At 36.9% G+C, this 17546-nt stretch overlaps 1 protein-coding gene across 1 annotated transcript in view; it reads left to right on the top strand.

Annotated features, from left to right (window-relative positions):
- SMARCA1 (SNF2 related chromatin remodeling ATPase 1) overlaps window positions 1-15099 on the top strand; it is a 41185-nt gene extending 26086 nt beyond the window's left edge. Inside the window, exons 19-24 of the mRNA XM_074915635.1 lie at window positions 1653-1775; window positions 3342-3474; window positions 4406-4524; window positions 4723-4935; window positions 10062-10172; window positions 10841-15099. Of these exons, the coding sequence (XP_074771736.1) occupies window positions 1653-1775; window positions 3342-3474; window positions 4406-4524; window positions 4723-4935; window positions 10062-10172; window positions 10841-10912 (771 nt within the window). The 3' untranslated portion in view covers window positions 10913-15099. The remainder of the gene's footprint in view (window positions 1-1652; window positions 1776-3341; window positions 3475-4405; window positions 4525-4722; window positions 4936-10061; window positions 10173-10840) is intronic.
- The last annotated feature ends 2447 nt before the right edge of the window (window positions 15100-17546 follow it).

The following is a 17546-nucleotide window of genomic DNA, read 5'->3' as shown; positions in this document are numbered from 1 at the left end:
GAGACACACAAGTGTATGGGACCGGATGGGATACACCCGAGGGTGCTGAAGGAGCTGGCTGGGGTGCTCACCAAGCCGCTTTCCATCATTTCCCAGCAGTCCTGGCTGACCGGGAGGTCCTGACAGTTTGGAAAAGGGCCAAAGTGATGCCTGTCTATAGGAAGGGTCAGAAGGATGATCTGGGAAATTACAGGCCTGTCAGCTTGACTTCAGTGCCTGGGAAACTGGTGGAGCAGCTCATCCTGAGTACCATCACACAACGCATGTGGGACAACCAGACGCTCAGGCCCAGTCAGCGTGGGTTTATGAAAGGCAGGTCCTACCTGACAAACCTGATCTCCTTCTGCGACAGGGTGACCTGATTATTGGATGAGGGAAAGGCTGTGGATGTTGTTTACCTTGACTTTAGCAAGGCCTTTGACACCGTTTCCCACAGCATTCTCCTGGCAAAAATGACTGCTCAAGGCTTGGATGATCACATGCTTTGCTGAGTAAAAAACTGTCTGGATGGCCAGGCCCAAAGAGTTGTGGTGAATGGAGTTAAATCCAGTTGGTGACTGGTCACAAGTGGTGTCCCCCAGGGCTCGGTTTTGGGGCCACTCCTGTTTAACATCTTTATTGATGATCTGGACAAGGGGATCGAGTGCACCCTCAGTAAGTTTGCAGATGACCCCAAGTTGGGTGGGAGTGTTGATCTGCTCGAGGGTGGGGAGGCTCTGCAGGGAGACCTGGACAGGCTGGAGCCATGGGCTGAGGCCAACTGGGGGAGTTTCAATAAGGCCAAATGCCAGGGGCTGCCCTTGGGCCACAACAACCCCCAGCAGCGCTACAGGCTTGGGGAGGAGTGGCTGGAGAGCTGCCAGTCAGAGAGGGACCTGGGGGTGTTGATTGACAGCCGGCTGGACAGGATCCAACAGTGTGCCCAGGTGGGCAAGAAGGCCAATGGCCTCCTAGTTTGTATCAGCAATAGTATGGCCAGCAGGGACAGGGAAGGGATCTTACCCCTGTACTCGGCGCTGGTGAGGCCGCCCCTCGATTCCTGTGTTCAGTTTTGGGCCCCTCACTATAAAAAGGCCATTGAATGACTCGAGCGTGTCCAGAGAAGGGCAACGAAGCTGGTGCAGGGTCTGGAGCACAGGTCGTATGGGGAGCAGCTGAGGGAACTGGGGGGGGTTTAGTCTGGAGAAGAGGAGGCTGAGGGGAGACCTCATCGCCCTCTACAGCTACCTGAAAGGAGGGTGCAGAGAGCTGGGGATGAGCCTCTTTAACCTTGTAATAAGTGATAGGACAAGAGGGAATGGCCTCAACTTGCACTAGAGAAGGTTTAGACTGGATATTAGGAAGTATTTCTTTACAGAATGGGTTGTTGCGTGTTGGAATGGGCTGCCCAGGGCAGTGGTGGAGTCCCCATCCCTGGACTTGTTTAACAGTAGAGTCGACATAACACTGAGGGATCTGGTGTAGTTGGGAACTGTCAGTGCTAGGTTAACAGTTGGACTGGATGATCAAGGTCCTAACCTAGTTGATTCTGTGACTACATCAGTTCTGTGAGATCTAATGCCTGTGTATAAATTGTAAACCAACATTGATAGAAAAGTGTGAAGTCTCTCTAACATTGTTGCACCACTGGGTATTGGTACTCTTGATTTTAGGTCCCCAGGAATCCTGACCTCCCAAATGCAGCTCAGGTACAAAAAGAGGAACAAAAGAAGATAGATGAGTCTATGCCTCTGAATACTGAGGAAACAGAAGAGAAGGAAAAGCTTCTAACACAGGTGAATTAAAAACAGCTGAAGTATTTCATCATGTATTTTTTACTAGTATGGAATATAAATACTAGTAATCATAAATACGCACAGGAAGACTACACTGATGTTATAGAAAGAATAAAGCACGCAACATGTAATGATTTTGATTGGCTTTGCTTTGAGGGACCTTTTCTGTCCTTGAACAAGTTTGTGTCTTAGTCACCTGCTACTTACTTGAATGTCTGCAACATTTCTGAGGCACAGACTTGTGTAGTAGATACCCTACCCCGCAGTACATGCAGAAATTGAATCAGTGGGTTTCTTCTATATACATCTACCTTTCATGACTTGTTTTTATCAAAAACGGTTTGAATTGGAGAGGAAAAGCCTCTATCAACGTATGCTATTTACACAGGTATATAAGACATCACATCCATTAATTTTGTCCCAGTTGGATTGTTGACAGGGACCAAATCCTTGTCAGTGGCTAGTTTTTTGACTTTTTGGACTGTTAGCATGCTGAGTAGGCTTATTGAAAGCTAATTGTTAGGGAGAAAGGTGTGTCTCAAAGCAACAGAATTTTTTGATTCAGATTAAAATTTTCTGTAAAAGAATTGGGCATAGTATACCTTAGGAAGAAATATGCAAGATCACGATTTGGCTATTAATTTCACCTGTTTATAGCAGAGGAAATATTTAAGCTGGTGCTAATATGCTTGTCAATACAGCTGTTAATGATTAAAAAGAAATATTTATATTGTGTATATTAGAGTTCTTGTAAAGATGCTAATTGTGGAGTGAGCTTTTTCAGCTGGAGAACTGACAGAGATCCTTGTAAATGTATTATTGTGATGAAAGAAGCTCAATGCACTACAAATTGCTATTCAGGCATGTGATTTTCTTGTTTGTTTGTTCTTGAGGTTTTCTTCTTTCCCTGTCTTCAAATTGTTATGTCTCATTCTTGAATGATGTTTAAGCGCATTGTGTCTCACTTAACTTGTTCAGGTTTGGATTAATTTCTTCAGTACATAAGAAATGTTCTCTTTGATTATGCTATAGATTTGCCATTTGATTGCATCTTTTTAGACTAGAGATTGTTTCTTGATATACTTATGCTTTTCATCCAACTGTGTGACTCGTTCAAGGTTTGTAAATATCTGAGGTAGGAGCTCTTGCTTTAGATACTTGCCCTACTCTAAGATCTTGTAATGACCCTTGCGTTGGTGCACTCTGAGTTCCTGTTTGTTGCTTGTATCTGCTGAAGGGTGACTTAAGTAAAATTATAGTAACCTGTCATTGAGCTTGTTTCTTTGGAGAAACACTGTAAAAAGTTTAAAAAGAAAGAAGAATAAAAAGCTCTTCCTAATGCATGTGGAGTCATGCACCAAAATAACTCTTTAGACTTTTAATGGCTCAGTAATAAATGCTGGATAAACAAGTTTATGGAAATCCCGAAAGACCATTAACCACTGGAATTATGCGACATTGCAGAGGCATTGCCAATTGGAACAAATGATACATATGTAAGACAAAACTTTGCAAAATGTGTCTCTTCTATCTAGTAATGCCTTCTTGTATTTTTTCTGCTTGTAGGGTTTTACAAACTGGAATAAAAGAGATTTTAACCAGTTTATTAAAGCTAATGAGAAATATGGTCGTGATGATATAGACAATATTGCCCGTGAGGTGGAGGGCAAGTCACCTGAGGAGGTCATTGAATATTCAGGTTTGTGATATTTTGAAATGTGTTTCTTAATCATGTGGTATTACCATTGGGTTTGCTGTATGTTATTTTAAAATTACAAGATGTAGAATTTGGATGTGTATAAGAATAGGTTTGTTTTTTTTTTTTTTTTTTTAAAAGGACATGAAGGTTCTTTTCAGAAGGCTTAATTCTGTTAAAAAGGTTGATTTTGAACATATGAATATGCCTTCATCTGCCTTAGTCAAAATTTAGAACTTGGCATAGTTAAACTACACTGACCACGTGGTGTTCTGGAATCATGAAGTTGCCTTATAGTGGCACCATGATTCTTTATGCTGTGAGTGTATATGCTATTTTAGCTGGTACACTGTGTTTTTGTCTTCCGTATTTACACAATGCTTTTTAATTTGTAGACAATCCTTCCTCTTTCATCCTTGGATTTAATTTTACTGAATTCCTTCATAAAATTTAACTTTGCAGTGTTCTTCCTATAGCTTAAAAAGGAAGAGCTCCACAAGAGTTCCCTTTAAAGTGTTGAATTTGTTTTGGGTTGGCTAAATGATGTCACTGGAGAGAGTAGTCTCTGACCTTAGAGATAGTTAGCGAAAACTGAAAAATGAATATTTCACTGCTAGACTAGCAGCTCTAACCTCTTTCACCACTGTTATGAAAAGCTCTCCTTAATTTTTTTTTCAGTTTTGCATGTTGAATGTAAACTTTGTTACAGTTATTACTAAACCTTTGCTTATAGCCAACTTTCAAAGACTGAATAAAGGGTCTGTGCAAGTTTATTTCTTGGCTAGCATGGTGAAAGGGAGAGTATTAGCAAATCTTTTAAGGTTTAATGGAACCACAAACTGCATTCCTTTTTTTGCTGGAGTGCCTCAGCTGAGCAAAGTAGTAAGAGTAGAGGAAAAAAATTTATTTTACAAATTATGTTTTGCATTTTTAGCTGTTTTCTGGGAACGTTGTAATGAACTACAGGACATTGAGAGGATTATGGCTCAAATTGAACGAGGAGAGGCAAGAATTCAACGGAGGATCAGTATCAAGAAAGCCCTCGATGCTAAAGTAATCATTGCAGGTTTTTTGTTTTCTGCAGCTGACTTTTTCCAACTTCCTTCAGAAAAGGAATAGTTGGGGATGGAAGTTCTATCTTTTTGTGTAGCATATATAGTATACCATGTATCAGTAATCTACTCTCACATGTAATAAATCCTGGATGTAGTAGTGTATGTTTAATAGTTCTTATTTTTGTTTTGCATTCAGATTGCAAGGTATAAAGCACCATTTCATCAGTTGCGTATTCAGTATGGAACAAATAAAGGGAAAAATTACACAGAAGAGGAAGACAGGTTTTTGATATGTATGTTACACAAGATGGGCTTCGACAAAGAAAATGTGTATGAGGAACTAAGGCAGTGTGTGCGCAATGCTCCTCAGTTCAGATTTGACTGGTTTATCAAATCTAGAACTGCAATGGTAGGTATCAGTTACATGGAATAAGTCATTATATGAAGTATCTTGTTCCTTTTTTAAGCACATTTGGATTTGTGCCAGAATATTGGAGTCTAGGAAACAGTGGCTGAAAGGATAACTTAGTTTTTTATTCTCATTTCTGATTTTTAACAAAATAATCTTTTCCCTTAGTACAGCAAACAACATAATTCAGCTGAAACAAACAGATTAGAAAACCTCCCAAGCTGAAGTCCCATGTTACCCAAAGGGATTAATGCAGAGGTAGACTTCCTTACAAATATCCTTGTTAATTTTATTGCAAACTAAAAGTTTTACCAAACAATGTATCTTAAAATGTGACCGCTTTTCAGAATTGTTGGACAACATTAAAGGCTGAAAACATCTGAATTTTATACTGGGAGAAAATAACAGCTTTTCTAATATTGATACTTAATTTCTAAAACTGTGAGGAGATTTAGTGATTCATGTAAGAATTAATCATTGAAGCAGTTGGTTTAATATGCACTTTGTAGTTGCGAGTAAGGATTATCACATGCAAGTGCTTAAGGTTTTTTTTAGTTACACTTTTCTGAAGATTTTTGTTCATACTTAGAGAACATAATACAAGTTTGATAGCATGTAGACCAGTAGTCTGATTTTTAGCTGTATTTTTTTCCTTTCTCTAAAGAGCAGAGCCATTCGTTTTTAATTTAGCCATTAAGGAGGAAGTGATAACACTAAGAGAAGCTTCGGTGGTTGCAAATAATAAGCTATGTAGATACTAACCTCAAAATATGGGACTTTTTTAATGGTAAAAAGCTGTTAGCTCTGCCCTGGAATTTTTGCTCAGATCTCCCCCAGTTTATTTTTTTATGAGTAAAATTTGTATGTCTGTGCACCTTATGTAAGAAACACATGCATTTCCATGTGAAGGTATTTTATGTGGCAAAAATACACTTCCCAATTTTTATTATAATACTGGAAATAACTTCATCTTACTTGAAAATGTGGGAGGTGGAACTTTTTTTTTTGGTCTGCTTGGATAAAAACCCGTATTGGTGATAGCTGATACAAAAAAGTGGAGCACACTGTCCCTTATACAGCTGTCATAGATTATCTCCAATGTCTTGTAAGCAAATTTCTAAGTAAATGCTATGCTGCAGTCATGGAACTTGTCATTTTGTGTACAAATCTGGATATTTTTTTTTTTTTTAGTAGTTTAGTGTAGCAGTTGCAGAAACAGTGTGCATTATTGTTTACTGTCTTAATTTCTTGGCCTCAGGATTTGTTTATAAAATGTTCCTTCAGAATTCTGGGTACTCTACCTAAGAATAAATAAAACATAAAATATTTAAAAAGTGTATTTGAACAGGTGGGAATATTTGCTTTTCCCAGTGCTACTTATGCAATACAATTTCTACTTGATATTTCAGCAATTAAAGTGTTTCTGGGTAGTTTGGTAGTTAGCCCTTAATTAAAAAGAATTACAAGCCTTGCTAAAATGTCTGTTTGAAGAAATACTGGATTTTAAAATTATGTCCAAAAAGAGAGAAACCTCCAATATTTAGTCTGTTATGAAGTTTCTTTTAAGTTGTCTAGGGAGGAATACATTTAAGTAAATCATAGAAATGGGTACTAGAAATTAAAAATGTAGCTCAGCATTTAATACTAGTTGGCACATAGTTAAGTCAGGGGTGGAGTTAAATACTCACTTTAAATCTCGCAGATCCTTCTGTTCAGTATAATTTTTTTTCCAAAAAGGATAGGAATCCTTTGCTAAAGTGTAGAAATACATTCAGTGGTGTCTAATGCTGAAATTGAGGCACTGGGAATATAGTGAATCTTTTGGCTTACGTTTTCTCTTAAAGTTCTATCCATTAATATTTTTATTCTGCTATTGCACAGTTCAAAAAGAATAGTATGAAAATACAAATCTGAAGTATTCTTTTGCTTTCAATGTGTGTTTAATTTTCTTAAATGTTTTAAATTGTCATGATATGCATGGTTTAGTAGTTTGTAACTGCCAATTGCTGATACATTTTATGTATTCAAATATCCTGACATTTGTGGAAGTATTAATTCCTGTGGGTCCCCTTTGCACTAGCTTAGTAATTTTTATGAAGAAATGTGCTGGAAAGACACTTGCTATCAAGAACAAGGAACCAAATATAAACACAAATCTTTATAAAGGGGTAAATAGTAAGTTCAGTGAAAGTAGATAAAACTTCTTAGAATACTGAAATTCACATGTCATCTCAAAATTACTCTTTATTATATTCAAACTGGTATGAAACAAGATAAAAAAGGGTAGCATAATTCTGAAAAGGACTTGCCAGGCTTTCTGAGAAAACTTTGTGTTCTACTAACCACTAGATGTCTCTTGAATTCCATATAAATAGCTAATTTATCTTCCGTCTCCTAGTTTCTGTTTTTTCTCCTTATGAAGCTTTCTCTTGGAAAACAAAAATTCTGCTTCATTTATTTATTCCAAAACCAGATGGTTTACCCAAAGTGTAAGTTTTCGAAGAGACTGAGGGTGCCTAAAATGGTAATTATTTTTTAACTGGGCACAGAGGTTTAAATTTTTAAGTTGAATTGTTATTGTTGTTTTATTTCTGTCTGTGCAGGAAGAATGCAAAATATCATGGCAGTAGTGAATCATGTATCTGTTTTCTGAAGTCATAAATTATGCATATTCTCTTTTACCTTTCTGCAAACTCTACCTGGTATAAGACAAACGACTCCTATGTAAATACAGGAATATACAGGCCTGTTGACAGAGCTTAGGACTACTTTCACTCTCAAGTCAGAATCTCTGCCTTCAGTCATGCAGAAGGTGATGGTTCACTGCTCCCATCTTATTTATTTCAATGAAGGGGTGAGCAAAGTACGTCTTATCTCTTTCCACCCTAAAAAGAAAGTATCAGGCCACAGTGAATAAAATCTCATCTCTAAAGGTGCAAGGCATTTTAAACTCTTGAGTGTATTTTTATACTAATAAAATGCAATAGATCAGTCCATATTGAAATTTCAGTAGCTCGATGCTGGATTTATGTGGATCTTTCTGATGGTAGGTATAGAAGAAACCTGTGTGCATGTCATATCTTACCATCAACTGTTTCTGTGATTCTCCAGAGAATATTGGTTTTGAGTCCCTCTTCTGTCCACAGCGTGGTGTTCTGGAGTAGTAGTCCATCTGGAAATTCTAACCATGAACCTGTACACTTTAGTAAATGTATGTGTTTATGCAAGCATTTTTCTCTAGGAAAGAGGAGGATTTTTCTTAGTGCCGTAGGCAAATAGATCAAGGTTATTTCTCAGTCCTTTCTGATTGCTTGACTTGAATTTGACACAAACCAGTTTCTCATGTGCTAGAAAAGATCTGGCTCATAGTTACTATGGAGTGGCTTGTCATCTGTCTTTACCTATAGCTCCTAAGTGTTTCAGTGCACTGTACATAAATTTAAATGCTTCTGACATGTTGACAATCATCTTCTGTCTTTTAGTTTATATCATCTCTATTCATCTACAGAGGGTAGGTTTTAGGGCAGAGGCTCTCTTTTCTTCTGTGTTTGGGGATGCAGTGTATGTTGGGATGGCTTGCACTCAAGTTTCCTCAGACTTGATGCCTTTTTATCTAAAAACTGTTGTGTGGGCAGAGTTTGAGTGGTTTTCTAGTTGAAGTAAGTGTGGTTTACTTTTAGCAGGACCATCACATTCCAGGAAGCATGGTGCCCTAATTTATGGTTGAACCTGTACTGGGTGGTGTGGGGTCACTTTTACATGGATGCGACAGAGATTACTCGTTATCATTCTCTGCAAAACTGCATGCATGAGACTAATGTTTCCAGTATGGAGTTGTAAAGAAAAATGTCCTGAATAATTTTTTTTTTTGTTGTTGTGGTGAAACAAATTAATGTGGTAGCAGAGTTCTCTGTGTCTGTTCTGAGTTAATGGCTTTCACCCAAGGCTGTGGAGCACCCTTCCACATCTGTGGAAGCTATAGAACTTAAGGAACATGCTTTAGGGTATTAACATCTCAAAGATGAGTCAGATGTTGACTGTTTCAGAACATTCAGTATCAGGAAAGCGTTCAGGCTGCATTGTTTGCCATCACATAACGTGATAGCAGAGACAATATATATGTTAAAGATGCTGAGAAAATAGAGACTAATTCCTAGGCAAAAAGGTCACCTGTTCACTTCATTGCAAATGGACAGGTTGTGGGTTAAGATTTATGCTACTAGGTAATTCTAGGATAGCTTGTGGTTCTTTGAATTTAATAGAGATAAAACATATTTTTCTGGCTTTTTCCCTCGGAAGAAGGCTTCCTGCTTTGAGTTGGAAAGAAAAACCCATGGAATCACTGTTCTCAATGTACATAGAACATATTGAATAATTATAATAAAAACAAGTATTATTATGTATTGGGTAACGGGTTTTTTTTGAGACTCTCTAAATCAGCTGAGTTCTGTTAACCAAGCCAAATGTTACTAACTGCAATGCAGATACTTTTGTACTGGAAATATTTTTTAAGGTATAAATGACTTTATGGCATTTAGTCTTGATCACTTTCAAGTGGCTTGGAAGTCTTGATGCTAAAAGCATTTAGAGCCTGCTACGTTTTCAGTGCTGTTTGACTAAAAATACAACAGTGAGTTCATGATTTAAGACTGGATAGATTTTTGTTAGTTTGGAGCTTGACAGTGTCTTGCCACAAAAAACTAGCCTTGTGTGCCACAGGAAACTATTGCTTAAGGTAGCTTTGATTTCTTTTCTCTCTGCTTTAAACATATACTTGAAAAACTCTTTTCCTAAACTCTGCCATAGTATGCTGTCAGGCTATAATTTGTTTGATCTATAACAAGATGAAACATCAGATCAGTCTTTTGGGCTGTCAATTTGGAAGATATAGACAATCTTGAAAACTCCATGTCAGGAAGTTGAATATTTTGGTATGTATCTCTCTGTTTATAAAGGAAGTTTCACTAAGGTAAAGACAGATGAACAATAACTGAGCTAATTGTATTAGTACATGAGTATTGAACATTTTTGAGAGTTTAAGTATTTTGGAATTCAAGAATTCTGAACATATTTATGAAAACGAGAGAATTTGTATAATTAGAATTTGATGTTTTCTGTTTCCTTAGGAGTTTCAGAGACGCTGCAATACTCTCATATCATTAATAGAAAAAGAAAATATGGAAATTGAGGAAAAAGAAAGAGCTGAAAAGAAGAAAAGAGGAGCAAAAGTTACAGCAGTATGTTTAATAGCACTTAGTTCTAGTGGGGCAGAATTAAATTCTGGTTTCTTAGTAAATGAAAAAGATAATTGTAGCCACTGATTGTTTTAGTATAAACCATTAGTTGAGAGATTAAACTGAAATACTTGTCAATTCACAGCTCTCTTAGATTTTACATGGGTATTCCCAATTCATAGTATTTTGGGGCTTTTTGGTTTTTTGAGAAGAGTCTTTTGTTTAAGTAGCAGAGGAAGACTGTTTAGTAGCACTGCCCTCTTTCTACCTACGTATTTACATCATGGTTGCTTTAATTCAATCTCAGATTGTTATTCCTCTCCTACATGGTAGTTTTTGAAAGAAATGATAAGAAGTAATGCTTTTATTTTGAAGAGTTGTCATCTTTAGAATTGTGTATAAGTCAGGGTCCTGATCTTTTAATCCAGTTCATGGTATGTGTGGTACCTGTACCATTGAGACCGTGTAATGATTGTAAAAAGATAAAAAGGGTAGCAGAATTAAGTGTTTAAATCTGGGATTTTTGTTTGCCCTTTCATTTTATCCTACAAAGCCGAATTGAAATATATAATAGGGTCACTTCTTTTTCAATAGTCATGTATTTAAATTTTATTTTTGTATAATGCCACCATTTTGTTGAATTTATGAAATTTTTTTTTTCCCCTTTTTAGTCACAGAAGAGAAAAGCAGATTTGACTGCTGAGAACTCTGGAAAAAAAGATGCTAAGAAAGTGAAGTCGTGAACCTGGAAATGATTTCTAAATGTAAAACTGCCACTTTCTTCTCTCCATCTACAAGTATTAATTGCCAACTTGTTTGTATTCATGGTACTCTCCCCCAAATCCCATGGTTTAATTTGGCAAATTTTGTATACCTTAGAATGTCTTTCTTTACCTAGAATGTGTAGCTTTATATCTTATGCATTCCAGTATTTTTGTGTACTGTATTTTGTGAGTTTCATGTCTTTGGCAAAATTCACTCAGTCCTTGTTTTTCTGAAGCTTGTGCTGAGGTTTTAGCTTTTATATGTTTTATATGCTGCTGCTTTGAAAGAAAACCTAGATTCTATAGCTGTATTATTGTTGTTTCATATCTTAAATTTATATGGCTGTTGGAAAATAAACTGACTTCATTATTTGAAGAGAAGTATACTTCACCTTTGTTTTCCCTACCCTCTCTTTTCTTTTTTGCATAGCTACATTTAGAATGAATGTTACGGTTTGTATAATTGTGCCTTCATCACTGATCAGAGTTTTTTTTTCAGAGGAGTACTTAGATAGGATTAGGAGCATGACAGAACAAAAAAAATCTAATTAGACTGACATCCTTGTTTGCTGTCAGCATTAAACTGACATTTTTCTCTGACTTGTTTGGAAGGAAAGCCAGCAAATAATTTTTTTTTCATTCTTTATCACTGATTTCTGCTGGGCTTCTTACATGCTTAAACACAGGGTGAAGTGTTTTTCAGAATGACCTCTAGATTAAAACATTTCTATGCCTAATAAACTGAAGTAGTCAACTAACAGTTTCTTTTTTAAGTAACAAACAAAGTAATTCATCTTCTTGTTGGTAGGCTGCTCAGCAATGCTGCCTTGTGCTAGAAGATCTTTGTTGCTCTAATTATCTCTGCTAACTTTATGCTTTTACCTTTGATTCAACATGTCAGTCAGAAGCAATGGGGATATGTTATGGAGTGCTCCTTTGTAGTATTTCTATTTTAATGAAGGGATGAAAGTGTTGGATGTATGATTTTTTTGACTTTGCAGGAATGGCCTTTTTTAAGCAGGTTCATAGTTTCTGCTCACCTTGGAGTCTCTGCCTTTCCCGGATCAGTAGAACAGTGACTATGACATCTAATGTTTTGCTTTAATCTTTTGTCTCTGATCTAGTGTTTAGTATGGACCTTGCTACAGTGAGACATGCCCTCATAATGTCAAGTCTAGATTAATGCAGTCTGCTTTACATGGTACTTCCCTTAAAAACTATGTGTATATTTCTTCTAGTGCAGTTTGCTTCCTTCTGTGGTTTGAGGTGTTTTGAGATGAAAAAAAACTCTTTAAACTCTTTGTATTTCATGCTTTGCATTGGGTACCTTCTTCTGTATTTGTAAAATTCAGGACTTCATAAATGTCTTGAGTCTTAGGACAGAGTTCTGCCCATATTCTTTTATGTCCTTTAAAATATATTGTAATGTCTGAAGTTTTCTGGGCTTAATCTCTGTAAGCCTGATGAACAATTTCCAGCCTTTATTGATAGTCTGTGCTTAAGGTTTGGGGCAGAATAGCTGTGATGACTTGGTTGAGCATTTTGAAAGATTAATAATATGATTTTGTATTTTGGAATGGAGCTTTTGCTTGGGGACCAAGTTATTAATTATTTCACTGGGATTTTATTTGTAAGACTTGTATAAAAAATGGTATTCATCTGTTGAGATTCATCTGATGAATTGAGAGCTGCATACAATAATGATGGGGCACAACTTTCAAACAGGTTAGTGATGGGTGTTAATGCATGCTTTTAAATGAGTGTGCAACCCAGATGGGATAGGTCTGCTCAGAGAAGGAGGATGTCTTTTCAAATAATATTTTTGCTATTAGAGTAGTTGACATCCTGCTTTATCCTTGGGAGAAGGACATCCCATGTAATTATGGGCTGGAAAAAGGCTGTGCAGCTACATACATACATAATCACAAATCCCTGAAGCATTGCTATTAATAGGGAGAGGAAGATGCCTTATTTACATTTGCTTTTTGGCTCCTGTGTCACTCAGTAAGTTTATGGCCTGAAATTCTTAAAACAAGTAAAAGGAGGAGGGAAATAAAGGTTGGAAGAGCCAGCTGAATTGTTACTGAATTACATACCTAGGGCTAGACCTTATTCCATTGCTCCTATTTAGCATCAGGTGAATATTTTAATGTTTTAAGTCTTGAAATAAGTGTATTCTGGTTTTGTTTATTGTAGATTGGCTTTGTTTGACTTGCATGTTTTTGTGTATCCAGTTTCTCTGTGTTGCAAAGTGTATGGAAAGTCTTAAAATGGTAATATCTCAGCTTCTTATGCAAATTTCTTAGTTTGAGTTACCACTTGAGTTAATGTTCACTTTTCTTCTCCTTCAATAGCATGATATACTAGCTATATAGCAAAAGATCATGCAATTGTTCTTCCAGATATTATCCTATTGATCAGACAGCTTCTCTGAAGAATGATAAATGCTCCCAGGAGCTACCTGTTATCTCTTAGTCTGTAGTTCCTAGTTAAACTGAATGTGCTGTTGAACAACAGTCCTTGAGAGCACTTGTATACTATGTACTAGTTCCTCAGCTTATTGAGTCTTCCCATCCATCATGTCCCACAGTGATAACTAAAGAAAATTGCTAACAGCTGCTGGTCAGGATTAAAGCAAAATGGATCTTTCTCTTCATTTTTTGTTCTTCTGGTTGCAGATATACACACAGTATGTGCCTAGCAGTATCTAAATGATATGCCGCTGTGACTCAAAATTAGATGGACTAAAATAAAGGAATCTTCCTTCTTTTAACTATTTTCTTAGGTGAGGAATACTGTTTGTAAGACACTTCTAAGCACTGAATGTAATGTGATACAAAACTTCTGAGAAGTCTGGGCCTTTAGGCAATTTCATTGCAAATTACATGATACAAAATTTTGAAAATAATTTATTGTTTCCTTTTGAGTAGACAACTAAAATTTGATTGTGTTAGCACTAGGCTTGAAGAAAGAAAAACTAGTCATCTAACACCTTTTACCCATCAGGCAGTGCATGTAACATCCTGGGAGAGGTCACAACAGTTGTGTTCTTTTTCTTTTCTTATACTCATCAGTTTCAAACTATCAGTCCTTTTATTTTTGAGTTATGTTAGTGATGACAACAAAAAAAGTCACACAGATGACATCTTCATTATCTTAATTTCAATTTATTATAATGACATAGAGAAGGAATGAAGCCTTTTCCCTGCTGGTAATATTAGACCTTCTTTAGATACTCTTTGCACAAGTTAGCATTACTATACTGAAATATTAAGTAAGAATTTTTTTTCTTGTAGATTAGCATTGCTTGTTTGATTTAATGCTAATGCTGATTATAGTTAAAAAAAAAAAATCCACCTTTCACTCTTTGAGATCATAAGCAAGGGTTTCAGTATATGGAAATTTATCAGAAACTTCCTAAATGCCTGATGGAATTATCTTCCCTTATGCAGTGCCTGCAGTTCTGCTGTGCACTGCTAGGATACAGGTGTCTCTGTGCATGCCTCTTCCCCAGGTTCAGTGGAGGGATTAAGTAGTTCCAGTGATCACAAATTAATGCCAAAGGTAAAAAATACGGGCCTTACAGGTTGAAAAAGCATATGGAATCCTGCAGTCAGCAGCGGTTTATGTGAATGTAAAATAACATGGTTGGTGCAGACATTGGCACTTGTGATGTTGGAAGGGATTGTTCTGATCTGGTTGAGACAGCTTGACAGTTGTTAGATTTTACTTAAGTTTACTTAAGTTTATCTAGTCCATGTACTTAGCTTCAAGCATGTATGTAAATGCTTTGGTGGGTCACAGTTACGATGTTTGATACGTTCTTTTTCTGAAAACGTTAAAGTTGAACTTGGTTTGCATTTGCATATTTTGAAATGTAATGTACTCTTTAATTGCATTTGCATGATATCCATCATTTCATAAGAGCCTTAATAGGAGTAATATTTGCTGCCTCAAAGGTATGTCTACATTGTGTTGCTGAAAGATAACTTCTGAACTTTTTCAAATAGAGATTTCTTAAGTGTACATATATGAAAATAAAAAAATAATATGAACCTGTTGTCTTCTGGTAATTTTGCTTCTGGTGCAGATGGGCCCATGTACTTGTGAAGTGTTCAAAATAGTTTGATTTTTTTTCTGCTGCTCTTATACCTCTCATACATTCAACTACCACAGCCTGAAAGTTAAGGGGGGTGTGTGTGCGTGTGTGTGTGTGTGGCTGTTCCACATGTGCTTTCAAACTTCCTAATTTTCTGTAATCTGAAACAAAATAATAGTAGTGCCTGTATTTTTGTGACAGCATTGCCTGTGTTGTCTCTAGTACTGAATGATATAATGTGTGTTGATCCTGTATTAAAGTATATTACTGTTTTTTTCTCTTATTCTGTACCTCTGGTGTGTTACTAAAATAATACTTTGGTGCTTAAATCTAGGAAACAGAACGGCAGGGATTAGGAATTTTGTCATTGCAGCTATTGATCACTAGTAGACATGCTAGATGTTCTGCTTGGAGAGGTGCATGGCCTAAATGAACGCTCAATTTTCCACTTTTTTCTCAGGATGACTCCCTAGAAAAAAGGAGAGACAGCAGGGAGCTCCAGAAGACCAGTTTATCCTGGCACTGGTTGGTAGCAATTCTGTCTGCTTCACAGTGACTTTTGATAGACCTCACTCTTCAGGTGAGGCACCTAGACTAGGAAGGAGAGATAGGAATAGAGATGTCCTCAGTAGCAGGCCAGAACCATTGTTGGGTTCACTACAAGAACAAGAGTTCTTCCAGATGATAACTTTTAGTGCCAGGCTGAGCATGATCCCGTAGCTAGCTTCTACTTCTTGCGTATTCTCTGGTGGTCTACCAGCACTGAAGTCTACTGTTTTCAGGAGTTCCTTGGAAGCAGTACCTGCCAACACTGCGGGAGAAGATGATCTGTTCAAACATCAGAAGTTTTAATGGGAACAGTGATCCTGACTGCAGAGCTACTCTGTGGCTGTGGAGTTTGCAGTGGAGTTTGGTATTGTCCTGTGATGCTGGTTCTCGCTGTATGCACTCAGTGCTTTTGGGAAGGTCAGGCTATAGACACCTTTTTCAGGTAACAGACCTTCTTATTTCTACATGGCAGTTTCTTGCCATAAAGAGGCTGAAAAGTCATCTTCATTTATCCTCTCATTTATTAATTAGGTGGACACTGCTGAAGGCCACAAAATTTTAAATTTCACTCAGCGGTTTTGTAAATGGCATTCATTATGTCTTCTATCACTAGCTTAATAGGTGGATATTCCTCAGGAGACCATTTCACAGTGAGAGTTTACAGTCCAGTAGGGCTTTTGTTTTTTCTCTTTCCTTAGCACTGTTGCTTTCATATTTTCTAAAGATGGACCTCTGAATTTCTAGATATCATGATCCTCATGTTTGTACTCCTTCAGGGGTTTTTTTGTGGGGTTTGGTTAGGGGTTTTTTTGTGTCTTTGTTTTTTTTTCCTTTTGTCATTTCTGCTTAGGAAAAGAAAAAAGTGTATTGACTGCTGAGTATTTCAAATCATTAAAATAATCCTAAGGATGATAGCCATAAAATTGTAGTTGAGATTTTGTGAAGATAGTGCAAACTGTTGCACACTAGTGATTTATGGATTTCATAGAGCTTTTACAAAATTCCAAGGATATATCCATGCTGTTGGCAGTCAGTCCTCACTTGTAAATAAATATACAACATTTTGTTCAAGTAGTAACTAATTTCAGTTTAGGGTTCATGAAGAAATTTGCTGTCATAAATTTCTAATCGTCATTCACCTCGAGGAGCTGGCTATAAAATATTACCATCTTACAGTAAAGTAAGCAATATAGTAGATAGCTGTATTAGTAAACCATAAACTCTCTTTTCATATTTATCTGTGTCAATAGTGGTTTCCTTCATCTATGTATGGATAAAATGTGGACAACTTTGCTAATTACTTTTTTCTCTGCGTAAAATATATTTTCATTGACTAATGCTTTGTTAAATGAGCTTATATTCCTTAGTAGGTATGATAACAGCACAGAAAAATAGAAGTTAGTTTTCAGCTCTTCACTGAGCTTTTATTTAGTCAAAAATATCTGAATAGATATTGTGAGTGAATATCCTGGTTTTGGGCTGGGATAGTTAATTTCCTTCCTAGTCGGTGGTACAGTGCTGTGTGTTGGATTTAGGCTGAGAATAGTATTGATAACACACTGATGGTTGCTAAGTAGTGTTTATATTAAGGACTTTCCAGCTTCTCATGCCCTGCCAGCGAGAAGGCTGGAGGGGCACAGGAAGCTGTGAGAGGACACAGGGAGTACAGCTGACCCCAACTGGCCAAAGGGCTATTCCATACTATATGACATCATGCCCAGTATATAAACTGGGTGGAAAGCTGGCCGGGGACTGCTGCTTGGGAACTGACTGGGCATCAGTTGATGAGTGGTGAGCAATTGCTTTGTTCATTGCTTGTTTTGTATATTCTAATTCTTTTATAATAATAATAATTATTATTAACATTATTATTATTTTCTTCCTTTTCTTTCCTATTAAACTGTCTTTATCTCAACCCACGAGTTTTATGGGTTTTTTTCAGATTCTCTCCCCATCCTGCTGAGG

This window comes from Athene noctua, chromosome 11, assembly GCF_965140245.1.
Source record: "Athene noctua chromosome 11, bAthNoc1.hap1.1, whole genome shotgun sequence".
Taxonomy (NCBI): Eukaryota; Metazoa; Chordata; class Aves; order Strigiformes; family Strigidae; genus Athene; species Athene noctua.
The sequence above is the reverse complement of the archived record's forward strand: the minus strand, read 5'-3'. Positions and strand labels throughout refer to the sequence as shown.